This window comes from Schistocerca americana, chromosome 4 (assembly GCF_021461395.2).
Source record: "Schistocerca americana isolate TAMUIC-IGC-003095 chromosome 4, iqSchAmer2.1, whole genome shotgun sequence".
Lineage (NCBI taxonomy): Eukaryota > Metazoa > Arthropoda > Insecta > Orthoptera > Acrididae > Schistocerca > Schistocerca americana.
In genome coordinates, this window is record NC_060122.1 from 356,408,413 (window position 1) to 356,431,384 (window position 22,972).

The 22,972-nt window shown below is 43.4% G+C and overlaps 1 protein-coding gene across 7 annotated transcripts in view; it reads right to left on the bottom strand.

Annotated features, from left to right (window-relative positions):
* Positions 1-22,972, bottom strand: part of LOC124613056 (multiple PDZ domain protein-like) — a 1,056,684-nt gene that overhangs the window by 262,337 nt on the left and 771,375 nt on the right. Inside the window, exons 1-2 of one of the 7 annotated variants that reach the window (XM_047141638.1) lie at positions 14,430-14,639; positions 11,257-11,539 (exon numbers count right to left, since the gene is read on the bottom strand). The exons of the other annotated variants lie outside the window; for them this stretch is intronic. Coding sequence (XP_046997594.1) covers positions 11,257-11,336 — 80 coding nt within the window. The 5' untranslated portion in view covers positions 11,337-11,539; positions 14,430-14,639. Of the gene's footprint in view, positions 1-11,256; positions 11,540-14,429; positions 14,640-22,972 lie in introns of those variants that run through there. 7 annotated transcript variants of the gene reach the window in all.

A 22,972-nucleotide genomic window follows, 5' to 3' on the forward strand; every position in this document is an offset into this window, starting at 1 on the left:
CCTGCGGAAGAAGGGCCTGTGCCCTTGGGAGCACATCCTCAGCAATGAAGCTCGCCTGCTGGGCCAGAGTCTCTGGAGAGCACTTTGCGGGCCGCCCCCTGTTTACAGGCACTTCTTGACGCCCAATCGATACTACTCTTACCGTGCACGCGTTATCTTCCGCAGCAAGGAATTTCGCTATACGGCTCCGTGGCTAACTAATGACATTCAACAAAAAAACAGAAACGAAGCTTGCAGGAAATGCAGAAATATAGTTCAGTCCCAAAGTCACTGGCGACGTATTTCTAATAATAAGTATCCTCGGTACCCTAGTCGCGTTAATTCTCGATAATGTCCACTATCCTCTTCGTAAGGAGAACAACTGAGCGTCAAAGTAAGAGTGCCAACTGCGTCCACGGATTATATTGGCGCCAGCGATGAAATTTATTTTCAACACGACGTACAATATGGGACATATTCGTATGGCACCTCTTAGTATCAAGTGCCTGTTTCCACGCATTGCTGAATGCGTAACCCATATCTGTTAACGTTGTTGATACACGTTCTAATTTCCACTGTCTCTTTGATGGTCGAGTCGCAGTAGTTTGAAGCGGGGCTAGAATCCGTGTCAGCTCACTGACACATCACTATATGATTTCATCACTTCTCGCATCAGTCACATGTATTTCTCACAAAGACAATTGTTGATATTATCGATTGCAATTTTAGAGAGAATTAAAGCGACAAATGCACGATTCTCCAAGCACAACCTCACTGAAACTCGACTGCAACCTCACTGAAACTCGACTGCATCTCCAAGAACTTTCAAGGGACGATTAAAAAGTTGTCCTCCGAAGGCGGTACAATCCAGAATCTGTATGCCAATCTGTTAAAATCGCCGTGAGCACTGAGACAATCACCACATCAACGCACTAGGCTGAAGATCCCCGTTTGGTAAAACACCGTGTCCTGCTGTGTGTAAGTCCGTAACTGCCTGCCGCACATACTGGTCCAAAAGGAATCGTTGGCTCTTCAACACCTTTTCGAAGGGCGTGATAATGGCATGGGAACAGATCAGGACTTTAGGGTGGATTCTCAGACGTCTCCCACTTGTGGCTGATGAGACCAGAGCGACCAGCTCTTGTGTCGAATCGCGATCTGCACGGAATTTGGCGCATCATTCCACAACGATGGTTTTTAACAGACATGCTGACCCATACACAATGCTTCGTTCTCCGATGAAGGTCCACCGTTGTTTTTTCCTTTGGCAGCCAAGAAAAGAATAACAACACATTGGTCCTATTTGGACGCATTTGGTAATACTGTCACCAGAGTTCACGTTTCCGCATTTACCACATGCACGTTGGAAAAACCTGAATGCCACATTAATCCCTTGTCTACATGTCGGTGCTTATATACCAGCATCGTAATCGCGCTATGTTGCATATACTCTGCAGCAACGTCCTCAAATGGAAACTTCCTGATCGCCCCCTTATACACTCCTGGAAATGGAAAAAAGAACACATTGACACCGGTGTGTCAGACCCACCATACTTGCTCCGGACACTGCGAGAGGGCTGTACAAGCAATGATCACACGCACGGCACAGCGGACACACCAGGAACCGCGGTGTTGGCCGTCGAATGGCGCTAGCTGCGCAGCATTTGTGCACCGCCGCCGTCAGTGTCAGCCAGTTTGCCGTGGCATACGGAGCTCCATCGCAGTCTTTAACACTGGTAGCATGCCGCGACAGCGTGGACGTGAACCGTATGTGCAGTTGACGGACTTTGAGCGAGGGCGTATAGTGGGCATGAGGGAGGCCGGGTGGACGTACCGCCGAATTGCTCAACACGTGGGGCGTGAGGTCTCCACAGTACATCGATGTTGTCGCCAGTGGTCGGCGGAAGGTGCATGTGCCCGTCGACCTGGGACCGGACCGCAGCGACGCACGGATGCACGCCAAGACCGTAGGATCCTACGCAGTGTCGTAGGGGACCGCACCGCCACTTCCCAGCAAATTAGGGACACTGTTGCTCCTGGGGTATCGGCGAGGACGATTCGCAACCGTCTCCATGAAGCTGGGCTACGGTCCCGCACACCGTTAGGCCGTCTTCCGCTCACGCCCCAACATCGTGCAGCCCGCCTCCAGTGGTGTCGTGACAGGCGTGAATGGAGGGACGAATGGAGACGTGTCGTCTTCAGCGATGGGAGTCGCTTCTGCCTTGGTGCCAATGATGGTCGTATGCGTGTTTGGCGCCGTGCAGGTGAGCGCCACAATCAGGACTGCATACGACCGAGGCACACAGGGCCAACACCGGGCATCATGGTGTGGGGAGCGATCTCCTACACTGGCCGTACACCAATGGTGATCGTCGAGGGGACACTGAATAGTGCACGGTACATCCAAACCGTCATCGAACCCATCGTTCTATCATTCCTAGACCGGCAAGGGAACTTGCTGTTCCAACAGGACAATGCACGTCCGCATGTATCCCGTGCCACCCAACGTGCTCTAGAAGGTGTAAGTCAACTACCCTGGCCAGCAAGATCTCCGGATCTGTCCCCCATTGAGCATGTTTGGGACTGGATGAAGCGTCGTCTCACGCGGTCTGCACGTCCAGCACGAACGCTGGTCCAACTGAGGCGCCAGGTGGAAATGGCATGGCAAGCCGTTCCACAGGACTACATCCAGCATCTCTACGATCGTCTCCATGGGAGAATAGCAGCCTGCATTGCTGCGAAAGGTGGATATACACTGTACTAGTGCCGACATTGTGCATGCTCTGTTGCCTGAGTCTATGTGCCTGTGGTTCTGTCAGTGTGATCATGTGATGTATCTGACCCCAGGAATGTGTCAATAAAGTTTCCCCTTCCTGGGACAATGAATTCACGGTGTTCTTATTTCAATTTCCAGTAGTGTAAATATTGCGCGAGCCCCACAGTACAGTACCTGGTGGTGGGTACTTTGTAACAGTATTATCCACACTCCATTCGCTTACGGAGCGCGGAATAAATGATTCTTTGTTGCCACCATAACAACTCAGATCTTATTTCTACACTTCCAGCTACAGATGTAATGGATGTGATTTTATCGGAACCAAAGTCGGATTCAGAGGCTGCGCATTTTTTTGTCAGTGTCAGTGATATTTAAGTAATTATCAGTTATTTATGAAAGTAACAGTTGCAAGGTACATCGGAAATACGTGTACCGAAAGTAAAAATAAATGATGTTCTTGTAACTGATAGTTCGACATAACAAACTACATTAAGCGTTGAATTCTGAGACCACGAAATTAAACGGTAGGTTTTGAAAAGACAGTCTTCCGATAAATCACCTATCAATTTCTTGTAATAAAGCTTTTTACATATTCCATGTTTTGATTTTCATCAAAGATGCTTCGAAAGTTTCTTGTTTCGTAGCTTCTTGTAGCGCGGTGTGGAACGTAATCCCTTTACAAAGTTCCGATTTCCTGCATCCTTTTGAAAAAATAGTTGTCCTTTTCTTGCAAATTTTACACTTTGTAGTATTTGCGTTTACTTTATTGAAATGATTCGAAATCAAACTTCTCTTAGGCTTCATGGTCAGGAGCGGCTAATATATGGAGACTGCCTGTCAATCGGACTAATTTAGCATAAGAGGAAAGATTTCATTCAAAGACTGACATTAAAGACAAATCGGTCTTCTTTCCGTTGGTCACCTGACAAACGTATCTGCGGCGTTTGTTTTCACGGCCCAATATTCTTCAGAACATTCTTAGTCTCTCCACAGTAGACATATATGAGGTGATTTGTTGACAGCGGTGATAGGCTGAAGCGGCTAAGCATATAGCAGCATCCTTCGGTTCGCAATGTTGTTGCTATTAATTGATGGTTTGATATTTGAAGTTTGTATCTTCACTTTAGGCGATATATCCGTTTCATAACTGTTGGAGTCGTAGAGGTATTTCGATCGGAAGTACCTGCCTCTTGGACTCGGAACCGAAGCTCTGTGACGTCCGAAGTCCCAACGCTAGATACACCACGGAAGCAGCAAACAGCTGCCCAATCTTTTCGAATACCGGTTCTTCAGATGTACTCAACACGTTTACATGTATATCGAAGCAATTTGTGCAGTGAATTACATTGGCAATCAGTGACAAAATACAATGTGCAATAGTGTAATGTTAATCAACAGCTCCGCCATTACCAGTGATGCAAGTGAAGCAGCAAGATGATGAAATCGTAAGTGATCAACTGTCATATAAAAGCCTTTCACACTATTTTCGTAACACATAATTGATGCAAATCTATCTGCATCCTATACAGGCTGTGATATTATACATAGTCAACCACAAGGAAGAAAACCAGCAGAAGACATCACTGATTTCGATTTCTGGCCATCCGCTGCCCCCCCCCCCCCCCCCTCCTCCACCCCTCCAAATGCCACACCAGCCGCTACAGTAACAAACAATGGAGAAAGAGTTCTAGATTAATCTAGATTAAGACTTTACTTTTAAGTAACATTTCTCTATATGTATGTACAAACGCCTGAAGATGAACAGAACATGTTCGAAACGCGTTGTATTATGTTAGATTAAACATAAAATAAAAAAGTGAGTGGTAGCAGAAATTAGAAATAAATAATTACTCAAGACGGTTTCGCATGAACGAAACTAGCTTCTTCAGTTACCCACATGGAAATAATCGAGAATCTACATTTTCTTATGGCTACTCCGATCTATCATGATCCTAGTACAGCGTCTCTGAATTCATACGATGTTTGCTGTAAGGACTCTTGAATAAAAAATTACAATAGGATACATTTTCTTTAGTAGGGGCATTACCTTGAGTTTATCCATATTTAAAGGCGCTGTAATTTATATTACGCCACGTGGAAATGGGTAAATCATTATGTATTTCCTTACAACTACAGAGTGTAACAAAAACGTGTGGCCAAACGTTCAGGAATCATTACTCGCGCGCAGAGCACGGAAATATTTTATATGGACATGGTTCCGGAAACGCTTTAGTTCCATGATAGAGCTCACTTTCTACAACTTTTCAACACATCGTCATCTACTTTGAAACTAAGTCTCATCGGTGAACAACACATTTGCAGATGAACCATTCGCAGAAATGTACCCGTGCAGGAAAATCAGCTGATGATACTGTCTGCATACGCTGTACATGGTATGGTTACAGCAGGTCTTTGTGTTGAACCCTCCAGCCATGTTGTCAACATTACTTATTACGGCTAATTTTGTTACGTTGACATTTGGATTGCCGTCAACTGCACGAAGAAGTTCCCCCTCAGTAGAGGTGCCCTCGTCGTTCTAGGCCTCCCACACATTCCCTGAGCCGGCCACTGTGACCGAACGGTCCTAGGCTCTTCAGTCTGGCACCGCGCGACGGCTACGGTCACAGGTTCGAATCCTGCCTCGGGCATGGATGTGTGTGATGTCCTTAGGTTAGTTAGGTTTAAGTAGTGCTAAGTTCTAGGCGACTGATGACCTCGGATGTCAAGTCCTATAGCGCACAGAGCCATTTGAACCAAGTCGCCATGTCAATACATGCAGTGAAGTGAGTCACATGTCAACATCACCTTAGTTCAATTAGAACAACGAACACTGGCGGTGAACCTAAGAATTACAACTTACTGTACATTCCGACCAAACGTAACCAAGGATCTGTTTTGAACATTTCATGTCAGAAAACGTTTCATGTAATGTCGGTACGTTCTGTTTGTGTGTGGCTGGCAGTTGTGACCGAGCGGTTCTAGGCGCTTCAGTCCGGAACCGCGCTGCTGCTACGGTCGCAGGTTCGAATCCTGCCTCGGGCATGGATGTGTGCGATGTCCTTAGGTTAGTTAGGTTTAAGTAGTTCTAAGTCTAGGGACTGATGACCTCAGATGTTAAGTCCCAAAGTGCTCAGAGCCATGTGAACCATTTTGTTTGTGTGTGTATTCCATGATAAATGTGATTATGAAGAGAAGCAGGAAATCTCTAACATGTAAGTAAGGCTTTTCCGGACTCATGTCTATACAACGTTTTATTCCTTTATGTATGAGAAATGTTTCCTGAAAATTTGGCCATATCTTTTTGTCACACACTGTGTACAATGACTATTTGCCTGTGATGAATAGCATCGTCAACGAACAATCGGTGAGTACAATCACGTAGCTGATAAATCGATTACGTACACGACTCAAAAATAGTTTGCATCTTTTGTGTTCTTATAACTGGAAATCTTTCTTTTTCTTCAACTCTTCTCAAAAAAAAATATATATATATCTACTTACGGCCACCTGTATGATGGGGATAAAAGTCAACCTGAATTCTCAGTCTAGCTTAGTAGAGGGTTATGTGCCTCCAATCGTGAGCGGGAACATGTGGGTAGCTTAGAATGTTTAGCTGGCAACACGCTTCGAAGGGTCATTCCAAGCTTACTCCGAGTGTATCGTGTCATTTTACGGCACAAATGATTGTCAGAAGCCGGCTGCCTACAAATTTCTGGAAGCAGTTACTTCGAGGAAAATGCGCATACCCTTTCTTGAAGCCAACTGGGACGGCTGTGTTGGCCCAGGCAGTAAGCAACCGCCTCCACACGATCAAAAAAAATGTTCAAATGTGTGTAAAATCTTTATGGGACTTAACTGCTAGGGTCATCAGTCCCTAAGCTTACACACTACTTAACCTAAATTATCCTAAGGACGAACACACACACCCATGCCCGAGGGAGGACTCGAACCTCCGCCGGGACCAGCCGCATAGTCAATGACTGCATCGCCCCAGACCGCTCGGCTAATCCCGCGCGGCTCCGCACGATCAATTTGGTCTATAGGCGTCTGCATTGCGAACAATAGTACAAGTTACCCAGCGACCTTATGCATGAAGAAGAACAGCAGCAGAACACCGGGCACGAATCCTGGAAAAATGATGTCGGGTTACGTTCACAGACGAGCGCAGGTTTTATATGATGCCTGATGATCATCGCAGAAGATTGTGTAGGTGGCCAGATACCAACGTCCGCCTCTCTCAAGTAGTCCCACGAGTACAGTATGGAAGTCGGTCAGTCATCTTCTGGGCCAGTATCATGTACAGATTTTGCACGCCTCGCTTCGCTGTCGATGGTAATTTGAGGACCGTGCAGTACTGGGACAAGATCCTCCAACATATGTTTCATTCCTGCAGCCAGTGAGCTTCCCTTTCAAGACGATAATGCACAAGTACACCGTCGTGAACCCTGTCTTCTTCTAGGGAGCAGAAATCACTCGAATGGAATAACCTGCCTTATCTGCTGACACGAACACGATTTAAAATGCTTCAGACCAATAGAAAAACTTGCAGTGAAGTGTCGTAGGGTCCTTGCTCTCACTGGGTGGTTCAGAGGGCGGATAGAGGGGGGGGGGGGGGGGGGAGAGAGGGCACTCGAGGACAGGCTTGAGCAGTAACCTCTCGTCCATCTTGTGGACAGCATGACAAAGTGGATTCACTCATGTTACAAAGCGCGGGTCGGAGCAACACGGTACTGAAAGTTAGACAGCAGCAGATTTTGACTTCACCGACGTGCAGTTTCAAAGAGACTGTCTGTGCCTGTTACAGATTTTAGCCTAAAATAGATAACCGACCTTTAACTTTGCATTACATTTTATAGGTATATATTTGACTCACAGAAGATGACACAGAAGTTTCAAAACATGTTTGGGTAATCAAAAAAGACATAAATTATATTTTCCAGAGGGCAGAGTTTAAATAACCCAAACGTTGATTACTGTTTTGTCTTTATTCCACAGTAAAGAGTTTTTTTTTTTTTTAATTTTATAAGGTTTATTCTTTCATTCCCTGCTCCCCATCCGCACACGTTCGTAGATATGCTGTTGGTGCTATACTTCGTTTTTAGAATTTTGTTTTGAGCGCATTAGTAGCCCTTATTGCGCTTCCTTGGTGTGCAGTACGTGTGTATCATTGATAAGTGCGAACAGTAGTGCACACACTGTCTAAAATTCGATTTAACTGAAACTCCATTTTTGCCGCATTTGTATTAATGATTTGCCATGAATGCAAAAAATTGCCATTCTTTACGTATCTTCAAAGGAAACACCATCAAAGATTACGTAGGTTTTGAATTAACCTGGTACGATATAATTCACAAATAACAACGCAATGAAATACTCAGAATATTAGAGGTATTTCCCATTTGACGCCTCCGGGACTCATTATCAAATATTTGCATAAGTTCAGCATTTTTGGGTACATAGACCTTTCATTTGCTTCAAGAAACAAGAACATTCATATTGTTTTTCAGAAAGAAACAGGGATATTACGTCAAGTCCACGAGACTATGCAGATCAGTAAAATCATAAATTGTTTCTCTATAACGCGTGAAGCAGTGCACTTGAAATGGTAGATCGACTGGAAGTTGTAGGTTACAGCTTTAACACTGCACTGCTATAACTCTTTTCGCAATGTGTAACGAAGGTGGGACACCTTTCGCCGTCGAACGATTGCTCGAGATAAGAGCTGTTTCATCTGGTCAGAAGTCAATCTGGCCTGGAGTGAGATAAAATGTTATCAGACAAGCCGTATAATCACGTGCATGGATGCGGTTCCGCGTTACGAAAGTCAACACACGGATATTTTCTACACAGGAAACGCCTCAGTTCACGTAACTGGACAGTTTGAAAGACCTGTTGTCATTATAGTGGGAAACACCGGACTGATCAATCGCGTCGTGTCATCTACTCACAAAGAATACGACAATTTGTGACTCAGAAAGTGCAGCCTCGCCAATGCTTAAGCTGTATATGAATATTCTCCTAAAGGTGATGCAAATTTAAAAATCAGAGACAATGCCCTTGGCATTGAGAAACACCACTAAAGAAAAAAAAAAAGAGAGAATCACTCAAAAAAATTAAATTACTGATATTTTCTGTCATGAGGCAAACTGATGTACGAATAGGAGGCGTAAATATAGTGATAAGAAGCAAATAAAATACAAAAGCGGCTGAATCTTTGAGGACATGGCTTAAATATTGTAAGACTCCATTATTATATGCTTGAACAACTGATGGTCGATCACTGAAAACAATCACATATCTACAAGTATGGGTCAGCACCGACCTAATATGGAACGATCAAATGAAAATGATACCATGTTAGTCAATTGAGGAACTGTAATTCGCCCACGAACGAGAATTATGTTACAAAATACCGACTTTTGAGTACTGTTCATCAGTTTGGGAGTAAAATACGAGTCACGGAACATATTTTGTCCTCCCACCTTATCTACTCGGGCCATACAGGGGCATTTCGGCATATCGTCCGTGACGTGAATCGAACAGCAGTCAAGGAAATTTTGCGTGGTTCAATAAGTACTCTCCAACACTTACCGTGTTTGGAATTCAGAGTACATACTCGTACATATGTCTATTTATTCTTTATCGTATGGCGTACATCGTGATACTTGTATATTTATATAACAGTAAAGTTAACAAAGTTCATATGCACATGTTCTTCCACTATGTGTCAGGTTATTTGCTTCTCGCTCCACAGCCACATTTTGGAGATATTATCTTCCCCCATTCATGGAATTTGTCTGCACTTCTGCACTGGCCAGTGTGTATTCGGTTTAATGCCGTCCGTGTGGATTTGCATGATTGTCTGAAACCAAGAGTCTTCTCTGTGACCGTTACTGTGCCGATGATAGTGCTGATAGTGTCATTTAGCACCGCATTAATCTTGTTCGAAAGCGAACTGTTAATCCATGCAGGGGCACAATATTCCGCCGCCGAATATACAAGCCCAACTGCTAAGGTACCAAGCGTATTTACTTTGGAGCACCAAGAGGTGCAGCACAGTTTATGGATGATGCTAGCTCTTGTCTTCACTCCATCCGCGGTCTTTCTCAGGTGTTCGCTGTAAGAGAGCGCCTTTTCCAGTGTGACTCCAAAACATTTACGGTAGTATGCGTTTAAATTTATTTATTTACTTACATTTTCAATAGCTGAAGTCAGTTACTATGTAGATAGGTGATGTTAAGTCCCATAGTGCTCAGAGCCATGTAGATAGGTGCCTGTATTTGACTGGTGTGCGCTGTAATTATGTAATATAAAGTAGATATAGGCTAACTGGAGCTAGACTTTATTTAGCGTGATAAGGAAGCTGGTTGCGGGGGCGGAAAAAAATACAAAATTACACTTCTTATAGCATCTTATTCAACAAATAACCCCACCCACTACACCGATTCCACACCAAGCAGTAGGCTAGATACTACTGATCTTTATGTTATCCTACAAGCGTCGAACGCAATCGATCCTACCTCAATTACACACAACTGATGCACGGCATGTAACTGTTGATCAATTAACAAAGAAATCACTTGTCCGAATAAAACGCGCATAACTGATTAAGCAAACATATTCCGAAAAAAGTTAAAAACAAGTTAAAACCTGTTCCCACTCTCTAGAAGTTGACATAAAATGTTATACGTGAAACCAGAAGATAATAAGCGAAGTTCATTAAAAAAAATGCTCTAATAGTTACACGCAAAAAACGTTAATATTGAACCTACCGATACCATCTGTCTGCTTCGACTTGCTACATCATCGAAATCCAATATGCGTAAAATGCGCTTCATCAATTCCTTGGCTTCGCTTACTCACAATCAAATACCTGTTTCAGACTAATCTAGATCATGTACTACTCCACAGGTCAGTCTGTAGCGACAACTCAAAATTCGTATTCAAATTCGCTGGTTTCGCAAGCTCTCAATCAGCTGTTAATTGCTATGCGTATAATTGTCAGTGTTCTCTTCTATCTCCTCGCACTCTACTTCGTCACAGGCCACAACAACGTTTCGTCACTGGTCAAAGTCGAAGTCTGGTATCGGTCGGTTCGGTTCAGCCCACGCCAAAATATTGATTGTACAGATCAGTGTGAGGACAGGCAGAGCAGTTCTATGATGACGAGCAAGGCCTTGACGAAAACACGGTAGATGTACACAAGAAGTGTGACTCGAGTCATATCCGACCAAGTAAAAACACACTAAGTGACACACGAAGTAAGTCGACAGCGTACGAGTGTGACAGACTGGTGAGTGAAGCAGAACCTGATACCACAAAGAAGTGAGAAGTATCGAAACATGGACAACACCAACCGAAACGAGAAGGGACAGTGCATACCACAGTACAACAGAGAGCCAGACACGGAACGACAGGACCAGCAGAAGAACCGGAGCAAGTGAAAGACGTGCGACAGGCAGACCTCTGCAAGCACAGTGTCACCCAAACCGTGTCCTTACCTCCTCCTCGACGGCCGGCGTACCAGGGCGGCGATCGGGTCAGCTTCCACGCGTTCCGCCACCCACGCCGCCAGCAACATTGCGCCGCAGAACAGACACCTCACGACGAAGGCGACGGCGGAATGGACGGAGAGTTCGCAACACAGGGATCTTAACAGCACAGTGCGACGTTTGCGAAATACCAGACAAACGAGTTTGCCGCTGTGATGGCTCTTCTCTGATGCTGAGGCACTCCTCCTGCAGGGAGGTACGCGTATGAATGACGCTCCGTACAGCAGTGTATCTGGAACCATCCCGCATCAGAATGTTTAAATATGGTTGCTGCTTGTCATATGGAGACAGTGGCCTAGTCGGCAAACGGTAACAAGAATATTGATGAAGCTGTTTAAAAACAACGGTACATCTTTTTCATTCTGTTTAGCGACCATATGCTCTTCCGCCGCGTACGACAATTGTCGTAGGCAAAGTTCAGCAAGCTGTTTATTGAGAGATACGCTATGGCACCGAATAGCACCTTTTCCTTTATCTCTTACAGTCATCAAAGCCAGAAGATCGACGGTCATCTACACAAAACAGATATTCTTAAAATCAATTCACGAAGGAAGATGCGACTGTGGGTACAGAATGCACCTACCCCTCTGAGTACCTGATCCAGGACTATCAAACAGAAAAAGATGGGTTGGCTTAAACGTCACAATGTTTTACGAGGCATCGTTCTGTTTGAAGAAGGAGAAAGACTTCAGATTAACATTCCGTTGACGACGGAGATGATTTGATATGAAGTACAAGCTTCGATTGGCAAAATATGGGGCAGCAAACTAGTCATGAATTTTTCAAAGGAACAATCCAGAGATGTGTCTTAAGCGACTTAGAGAAATCCCTTAAAACCTGAACGTGGATGTCAGGAAGATGATTTGAATTGCCATCCCCCAGAATGTTAGTCCAGTTTCTTATCACTGTGGCACCTCGCTCGGCGTCTCTTACTGACATCAACGACAGAAAATTATCATTTGTTTGCAACATACAGAACCACTTCATGAAGGAAGGTGTGAAGCTAATCATCCGAATCTCCGATTCAACACTGATGCAAAAGAATTGGATGGTTGGTGTGAGTATCATAATGCCTTATTAGACAATGTTCTGTTGCCAGGAAAGAAGGAATATGTCAGTTTGTGCCGGACCGAGACTCGAGCCCGGATTTTCCGCTTGTCGCGAGCAGTCTCCTTACTCATATTGGCTATACGCGTACGCTTCACTGCCATACCCAAACTTCCGTTAAATGTCTCCCCTGCACGGTAATTGCTGTACCTGTACGAATGCAGGTTAATGACACAAGGGCGACGACATATGGAAGATGGGAACTCACTGTGAAGCGTACACGGATAGCTGAAATTGTTAAGGCGACTGCTAGCAACGAGTGGGAAATCCGGTTAGTCACGGTCCGGCACAAATTTTCAATGTCGTCATTCCATTCTACAGCTAGATGGTTCCTTTATTCGTAACTGCGAAGACATTTCCTGTACTATACATATTCTTACTGGTTCGTCACGGCGGCCGGACACTGAAACACTAGTGACCCAAACTCGACAAACTTCTACCGAGCGCCCTAGTTCAGGACATTGTGAACAAACGGTACCTACCTATTCCACAAACCACTGCACCGCGCATGGCGTAGAATACTCTGTACCAGTACCAGTCAGTTCCTTTCCTCTTCTACTCGTAAATGGAAAGATGGAAAAAAAGACTGCCCATATACCTCTGTACGAGCCATAATATCCCTTATTTTACCTTTACGGATTTTGTGCTAGACGACCGTTGGGTGCAGTAGAATCGTTTGCAGCCTGTCCCAAATGCTGACTCTCAACACTTCCCTACATGAATTTCCATCTTAGCTCAGAGAACATTTCCGCAACATTCTCATACTCATCGAACCATCCGGCAACAAATCTAGCAACCAGTCTCAGAACTGCTTCGATGTCTTCCTCTATTAAGAATAGATGAGTATCCCAAACACCTTAGCAGTACTCAAGACTAGGTCTCACAAGCGCTCTATTCGCAATCTTCTTTATAAGTGCGCTATACTTTCCCAAATATCTCCCAGTAAATATTAGTTTGCTATTTGCCTTCCCCAGCATGTTTGGCAGCATTACCGCTAGATATTTGATCAACGTGATTGAGACAGACAAAATTCTATTAATACTTTATTCGAACAAAAAAAAAGTGTGTGAAATCTTTAAGGGATTTAACTACTAAGGTCATCAGTGCCTAAGCTTACACACTACTTAACCTAAATTATCCTAAGGACAAACACACACACCCATGCCCGAGGGAGGACTCGAACCTCCGGCGGGACAAGCCGCACAGCCCATGACTGCAGCGCCTGAGACCGCTCGGCTAATCCCGCGCGGCTCATTTGAACATTACATGAAAGTTTCTCCTATCATTTGCATTAATTTACATTTACCAACATCTAGGGCAAGCTTCTGTTCATCACACTAAATGGGAATTCTGCCCAGGTCATTCTAAATCCATGAAGAGTTAGTTAGTCAGCGAAGACAACAGAAACCTCAAGTAACAGTCTCAAGACTACTGCCCACTCTATCCAACATATCGTTTATTACATGAACGTTGGTTATTTCTCTCATGGACCCAGTCCTCGTCGACATTTACCTCTGATATCTGTGGTATGTGTAGCACCACAGTTTCTGTGATAGGTTTCTCAATGCTAGGGGTACCTTTCGTTCACTTCCCATAAACTTCACTACACAGATAAATCAATAGGGCCCACCTTCGTTGTTTCAGGCATTTTTGTCACCTTTGTCCTGAATCCCGATGATTAATTTCTTTGTACCTCGACTAAGTCCTTTCTTAGCTCCTTCATTATAGTGATCGAAACTGTAGACACAATCTGACAGACATCATCTGTGTATGCCACAACTTCGTTCACCGCAAAAGCACTTGCAGTAGATGATGATAACGTGTTCCTAAGTATACTGTTTTGTTTATTATACAGTATGTCTGCTAACGGTATGGCAGAGTATCCTTATGTAGAATAATCACATCCCGGTATTGATCAAATTAGGCTACAATAAAGCCGAGCCTATCATGGAGGCAACCAGTTAAGCCGCGGTTTATATCCGTATTAAAAATAAGATACATTAGTTTCACTCTACCTCTTTCAACCTTTCGCAGTCCCTCAGAGTGGCAGTTCCGCGTCAAGCGCTTGTTTTACACCTTCCAAGTAGTTGCTAGCTAGGGGTCGCTTCCTGAGGTGTCTGGTGAAAATCATAACCTGTGTCTTCCCTGCTCTCAGAGTGATGTGCCTTCTCGTCGCCCAGCTCTCTGTCGTAAAAAGGGCAACTTGCAGACACCTGATGTCCTTGTCCCTGTGAATCGAACAGAAGAAAAAAGCAATATCATCTGCAATGTGCACTGTTTGTACGTGAGGCACTGTGAGCATGAAGAGAATGGCATGTAACATGGACCCTACGGGATTCTTTTACCCGTTATTAGACACGGCTGATTTAACTTTCACGGGAAAAGTCTGCAAGAAACACTGTTTTACCCGAATTTGGGAATGTTTTTGCAAAGTCTATGATCTGATACTGGCAGTATCCGCGAATGAAGTTTTCTGTGATTTCTTCAACTACGCTCGTCATTTGTTCCGAAGTAATAGGGATACGGGACGCGGGACGGAATTCTTTCTGCTGAGTCATCAGTAAAATTTTCATTCTCTTTACGTTTTTTTTATTTTAGCGTTTTTACCTAATATCAAGAACAGCTGCCAAAATGGGTAATGTAGAAGTAAATATCCTCGGAGTAGTGAAGCAACTTAAATCAATTAATAAAAGCAACTCTTCTGGTCCAGACTGTATACCAATTAGGTTTCTTTCTCAGTATGATGATGCATTAACTCCATACTTTACAATCATATACAACCGCTAGCTAGACGAAAGATCCATACACAAAAACTGGAAAGTTGCACAGGCACACGAATATTCCAGAAATGTAGTAGGAGTAATCCACTAAATTACAGGCCCGTATCATTAACGTCGATATGTAGCAGGATTTTGGAACATATATTGCGTTCGAACATTATGAATTATCTCGAAGAAAACGGCCTATTGACACACAGTCAACATGGATTTAGAAAACATCGTCCTTGGGAAACACAACTAGCTCTTTATTCGCATGAAGTGTTGAGTGCTATTGACAAGGGATTTCAGATTGATTCCGTACTTTTGGATTTCCGGAAGGCTTTTGACACAGTACCACACAAGCAGCTTGTAGTGAAATTGCGTGCTTATGGAATATCGTCTCAGTTATGTGATTAGATTTGTGATTTCCTGTCAGAGAGGTCACAGTTCGTAGTAATTGACGAAAAGTCATCGAGTGAAACAGAAGTGATTTCTGGAGTTCCCCAAGGTAGTGTTATAGGCCCTTTGCTGTTCCTTATCTATACAAACAATTTGGGAGACAATCTGAGCAGCCGTCTTAGGTTGTTTGCAGATGACGCTGTCGTTTATCGACTAATAAAGTCATCAGAAGATCAAAACAAATTGCAAAACGATTTAGAAAAGATATCTGAATGGTTCAAAAATTGGCAGCTGACGCTACAAAACGAAAAGTGTGAGGTCGTCCACATGAGTACTAAAAGGAATCCGTTAAACTTCGGTTACACGATAAATCAGTCAAATATAAAGGCTGTAAATTCAAGTAAATACCTAGGAATTAAAATTACGAACAACTTAAATTGGAAGGAACACATAGAAAACGTTGCGAGGAAGCCGAACCAAAGCCTGCGTGTTATTGGCAGGACACTTAGAAAATGTAACAGCGCACACTCCGCTGCAGAGTGAAAATCTCATCTGTAACAGCCCTACTAAGGAGACTGCCTACACTACGCTTGTCCGTCCTCTTTTAGAATACTGCTGCGCGGTGTGGGATCTTTAGCAGATAGGATTACCGGAGTACATCGAAAATGTTCAAAGATAGGCAGCACGTTTTGAATTATCGCGAAAGATGGGAGAGAGTGTCACTGAAATGATAAAGGATTTGTGCTGGACATCATTAAAAGAAAGGCGTTTTTCGTTACGTCAGAATCTTCTAACGAAATTCCAATCATCAACTTTCTCCTCCGAATGCAAAAATATTTTGTTGCCACCTACCTACATAGGAAGAAATGATCACCATGATAAAATAAGGGAAATCAGAGCTCGTGCGGAAAGATATAGGTGTTCGTTCTTTCCGCGCGCTATACGAGATTGGAATAATATGGAATTGTGAAGGTGGTTAAATTAACCCTCTACCAACCACTTAAATGTGCAGAGTATCCATGTAGATGGGCGCTTCATCTTTCTCAGACTTCCGTCATTCTTTCTGCCATTACAAAACTATTTTACACTTTCATTTTAATCTGTCTTTTCGTCCCTATTTTCCTTTTTTCTCTTGCATCATTCCCTCTAAAATATTTGTCAGTAAGCGTTGTCTCCTTAAGCGCTGTCCTACCCAGTTCCCTAATATTCTTTAAAATGTACTGTAACATTTTTTCTCACGAAGTCGTCTTAATATTTCTAAAGTCTTAAGTCTTTCTATCCAATTTATCGTATCCGTCCTCCACCATCACATCTCAAACGATTGCAATTTTTCTTCATGTCAACATTTCTGCACCATATAAAATCACGTTTCAGACAGGTCAGGTTTTTCCTCAGTTGTCTGTCCAGTTATCTTCTTCGTGTTGAAAGCTTGCTAAGCAATTGCTCTGGTTTTAATTTCTTGGGTGGATATCATCTTTTCCCATTTTAAGGTGCCTATGTACTTGAATTTTTTAATTTTTCAACTGTGTAACATCCTAATTACTGTTATCTTTTTTTCCTTTGTACCAGTAACAATATACTATTGTTACTATTAATCATCCCCCCCATGAACCATGAACCTTGCCGTTGGTGGGGAGGCTTCCGTGCCTCCGCGATACAGATGGCCGTACCGTAGGTGCAACCACAACGGAGGGGTATCTGTTGAGAGGCCAGACAAACACGTGGTTCCTGAAGAGGGGCAGCAGCCTTTTCAGTAGTTGCAGGGGCAACAGTCTGGATGATTGACTGATCTGGCCTTGTAACATTAACCAAAACGGCCTTGCTGTGCTGGTACTGCGAACGGCTGAAAGCAAGGGGAAACTACTGCCGTAATTTTTCCCGAGGACATGCAGCTTTACTGTATGAATAAATGATGATGGCGTCCTCTTGGGTAAAATATTCCGGAGGTAAAATAGTCCCCCATTCGGATCTCTGGGCGGGACTACTCAAGAGGACGTCATTATCAGGAGAAAGAAAACTGGCATTCTACGGATCGGAGCGTGGAATGTCAGATCCCTTAATCGGGCAGGTAGGTTAGAAAATTTAAAAAGGGAAATGGATAGGTTAAAGTTAGATATAGTGGGAATTAGTGAAGTTCGGTGGCAGGAGGAACAAGACTTTTGGTCAGGTGATTACAGGGTTATAAATACAAAATCAAATAGGGGTAATGCAGGAGTAGGTTCAATAATGAATAAAAAAATAGGAGTGCGGGTTAGCTACTACAAACAGCATAGTGAACGCATTATTGTGGCCAAGATAGACACAAAGCCCATGCCTACTACAGTAGTACAAGTTTATATGCCAACTAGCTCTGCAGATGACGAAGAAATTGAAGAAATGTATGATGAGATAAAAGAAATTATTCAGGTAGTGAAGGGAGACGAAAATTTATTAGTCATGGGTGACTGGAATTCGACAGTAGGAAAAGGGAGAGAAAGAAACATAGTAGGTGAATATGGATTGGGGGGAAGAAATGAAAGAGGAAGCCGCCTTGTAGAATTTTGCACAGAGCATAACTTAATCATAGCTAACACTTGGTTCAAGAATCATGAAAGAAGGTTGTATACCTGGAAGAATCCTGGAGATACTAAAAGGTATCAGATAGATTACATAATGGTAAGACAGAGATTTAGGAACCAAGTTTTAATCTGTAAGACATTTCCAGGGGCAGATGTGGATTCTGACCACAATCTACTGGTTATGAACTGAAGATTGAAACTGAAGAAACTGCAAAAAGGCGGGAATTTAAGGAGATGGGACCTGGATAAACTGAAAGAACCAGAAGTTGTAGAGAGTTTCAGGGAGAGCATAAGGGAACAATTGACAGGAATGGGGGAAAGAAATACAGTAGAAGAAGAATGGGTAGCTCTGATGGATGAAGTAGTGAAGGCATCAGAGGATCAAGTAGGTAAAAAGACGAGGGCTAATAGAAATCCTTGGGTAACAGAAGAAATATTGAATTTAATTGATGAAAGGAGAAAAAAAATAAAATGCAGTAAATGAAGCAGGCAAAAAGGAATACTAACGTCTCAAAAATGAGATCGACAGGGAGTGCAAAATGGCTAAGCAGGGATGGCTAGAGGACAAATGTAAGGATGTAGAGGCTTGTCTCACTGGGGGTAAGATAGATACTGCCTACAGGAAAATTAAGGAGTCCTTTGGAGAGAAGAGAACCACTTGTATGAATATCAAGAGCTCAGATGGCAACCCAGTTCTAAGCAAAGAAGGGAAGGCAGAAAGGTGGAAGGAGTATATAGAGGGTTTATACAAGGGCGATGTACTTGAGGACAATATTATGGAAATGGAAGAGGATGTAGATGAAGATGAAATGGGAGATAAGATACTGCGTGAAGAGTTTGACAGAGCACTGAAAGACCTGAGTCGAAACAAGGCCCCGGGAGTAGACAACATTCCATTAGAACTACTGATGGCCTTGGGAGAGCCAGTCATGACAAAACTCTACCATCTGGTGAGCAAGATGTATGAGACAGGCGAAATACCCACAGACTTCAAGAAGAATATAATAATTCCAATCCCAAAGAAAGCAGGTGTTGACAGATGTGAAAATTACCGAACTATCAGTTTAATAAGTCATAGCTGCAAAATACTAACGCGAATTCTTTACAGACGAATGGAAAAACTGGTAGAAGCGGACCTCGGGGAGGATCAGATTGGATTCCGTAGAAATGTTGGAACACGTGAGGCAATACTAACCTTACGACTTATCTTACAAGGGAACCTCCCCATCGCACCCCCCTCAGATTTAGTTATAACTTGGCACAGTGGATAGGCCTTGATAAACCGAACACAGATCAATTGAGAAAACAGGAAGAAGTTGTGTGGAACTGTGAAAAAATAAGCAAAATATACAAACTGAGTAGTCCATGGGTCACACAGGCAACATCAAGGAGTACATGAGGTCAGGAGCGCCGTGGTCTCGTGGTAGCGTGAGCAGCTACAGAAGGAAAAGTCAGAGGTCCTTGGTTCAAGTCTTCCCACAAGTGAAAATTTTACTGTCTTTATTTTTACTTAGTTATTATCTGTCCGTTAGTTCATTGACGTCTCTGTTCACTGTAATAAGTTTAGTGTCTGTGTTTTGCGACCGTATCGCAAAACCGTGCGATTAGTAGACGAAAGGACGTGCCTCTCCAATCGGAACCGAAAACATTTGATCGCAAGGTTATAGGTCAACCGATTCCTCCACAGGAAAACACATCTGATATATTCTATACGACACTGGTGATGGGATGTGCGTCACATGACAGGAATACGTTGTCGACCGACCTAACTTGTACACTTGGCGAATGGGTAAAAAGATTCTTCTACCTTGCCCGATTTAGGTTTTCTTGTGGATGTGATAATCACTCCCAAAAAAGTGATGAAAACATAAGAGTTTGTCACATAAACTGAAAATAAAAAATTAAAGTTTTCCCTCGATGGAAGACTTGAGCCAAGGACCTTTCGTTCCGCAGCTGCTCACGTTACCACGAGACCACGGCGCTCCTGCGGTCCCAATTCCTTGATGTTGCCTATCTTCCCATGAACTACTCAGTTTGTATATTTTGCTTATTTTTTCATAGTTCCACACAACTTCTTCCTGTTTTCTCAATTGATCTGTGTTCAGTTTTTCAAGTCCTATCCACTGTGCCAACATATAACTAAATCTGAGGGGGGTGCGATGGGGAGGTTCCCTTGTTAGAAGAAAGATTAAGAAAAGGCAAACCTACGTTTCTAGCATTTGCAGACTTAGAGAAAGCTTTTGACAACGTTAACTGGAATACTCTTTTTCAAATTCTGAAGGTGGCAGGGGTAAAATACAGGGAGCGAAAGGCTATTTACAATTTGTACAGAAACCAGATGGCAGTTATAAGAGTCGAGGGGCATGAAAGGGAAGCAGTGGTTGAGAAGGGAGTCAGACAGGGTTGTAGCCTCTCCCCGATGTTATTCAATCTGTATATTGAGCAAGCAGTAAAGGAAACAACAGAAAAATTCGGAGTAGGTATTAAAATTCATGGAGAAGAAGTAAAAACTTTGAGGTTCGCCGATGACACTGTAATTCTGTCAGAGACAGCAAAGGACTTGGAAGAGCAGTTGAACGGAATGGACAGTGTCTTGAAAGGAGGATATAAGATGAACATCAAGAAAAGCAAAACGAGGATAATGGAATGTAGTCAAATTAAATCGGGTGATGCTGAGGGTATTAGATTAGGAAATGAGACACTGAAAGTAGTAAAGGAGTTTTGCTATTTAGGGAGCAAAATAACTGAGGATGGTCGAAGTAGAGAGGATATAAAATGTAGACTGGCAATGGCAAGGAAATCGTTTCTGAAGAAGAGAAATTTGTTAACATCGAGTATAGATTTAAATGTCAGGAAGTCGTTTCTGAAAGTATTTGTATGGAGTGTAGCCATGTATGGAAGTGAAACATGGACGATAACCAGTTTGGACAAGAAGAGAATAGAAGCTTTCGAAATGTAGTGCTACAGAAGAATGCTGAAGATAAGGTGGGTAGATCACGTAACTAATGAGGAGGTATTGAATAGGATTGGGGAGAAGAGAAGTTTGTGGCACAACTTGACTAGAAGAAGGGATCGGTTGGTAGGACATGTTTTGAGGCATCAAGGGATCACAAATTTAGCATTGGAGGGCAGCGTGGAGGGTAAAAATCGTAGAGGGAGACCAAGAAATCAATACACTAAGCAGATTCAGAAGGATGTAGGTTGCAGTAGGTACTGGGAGATGAAGAAGCTTGCACAGGATGGAGTAGCATGGAGAGTTGCATCAAACCAGTCTCAGGACTGAAGACCACAACAACAAACAACTATTAATCATCATCTCATTCTCTTAGCATTCTGTACTGAAGATGTTCCACTAATTTGTTCACTGTTAATTAATCTTCAGTGAAATGCACCATCGGCGAGTTCGACACATTCTATATTTTTTGCTACAGACAGATGTAGCCTTGTTCCCTTTAAAACACTTCTTTACAATTTCCTCTACATAGGTCTATATGTTGAAAAAGACAGGTAAGGTGAGGGAGGGAGAGAGAGAGGGGTGAGGGAGGGAGGGAGGGAGGGAGGGAGGGAGGGAGGGAGGGAGGGAGGGAGGGAGGGAGGGAGGGAGGGAGGGAGGGAGGGAGGGAGAGAGAGAGAGAGAGCATCCGTGTCTAACTCCTGCGTCTCATTTTGTGTCTCTCTTCTCCAGTTTGTACCTTGACTTTCTGCTACACATTTAGCTTCTTAATTAGCCTCCTCTCTCTCCAGTCCACTTAAAATTTGTAAGAATTAACCCATTGTACTCAAGCGAATACGTTTTCCAAGTCGTCACAGACAGCATAAACATCCCTACTGTTCTCGACATCCCTACTGTTCTCTCCTAGCCGGCCGGAGTGGCCGTGCGGTTCTAGGCGCTGCAGTCTGGAGCCGAGCGACCGCTACGGTCGCAGGTTCGAATCCTGCCTCGGGCATGGATGTGTGTGATGTCCTTAGGTTAGTTAGGTTTAATTAGTTCTGCGTTCTAGGAGACTGATGACCTCAGAAGTTAAGTCGCATAGTGCTCAGAGCCATTTGAACCATTTGAACCTCTCTCCTATTAGTCTTAATAATCCTAGTCCTTCTAAAACCATACTCTTCTTCACCTATAAAGCTGTCTATTCTTACTATTCTCGTATACATTCTCCCGTTCAACACTCTCAGCAACACTTTCGCTACATATGGTGTTACGCTGAGAGTTCAGTTTTCTTAATATTTCTTGGTGTTTTTCTTTTTCTCAAGCCTGTCGGCAAGCTGAAAAGAGACCAGACGAGTTCCCACTCTCTCTGCTCGAATACATCACTAGAATAACCTACAGGTTGTTTCACAAGGTTGTACCCCACCTTCGGCAGTGCGCCCATGGACGACACTGCGAGCGGACACGCCCGACAGTGCTTGCTTTTCATTAAGTGTGTTAACAGTATTCACAGCCGGCCGAAGTGGCCGTGCGGTTAAAGGCGCTGCAGTCTGGAACCGCAAGACCGCTACGGTCGCAGGTTCGAATCCTGCCTCGGGCATGGATGTTTGTGATGTCCTTAGGTTAGTTAGGTTTAATTAGTTCTAAGTTCTAGGGGACTAATGACCTCAGCAGTTGAGTCCCATAGTGCTCAGAGCCATTTTTTGAACAGTATTCACAATACAGATACTACCCATTATTAGCATGGTGCCAAGTCCATAGTGTTTTTGTTTTGCATGTTGGTATTCCGGTTGATATGAGTTTATTTGTCGATTGTCAGTATTTATTTGTAGTTTACTGTTGCTATTTCAGCTTACATATTGGAATTCTGTCATTTGGAGATACCGAGTGGAACTGTGGACGCTAGAAAATGG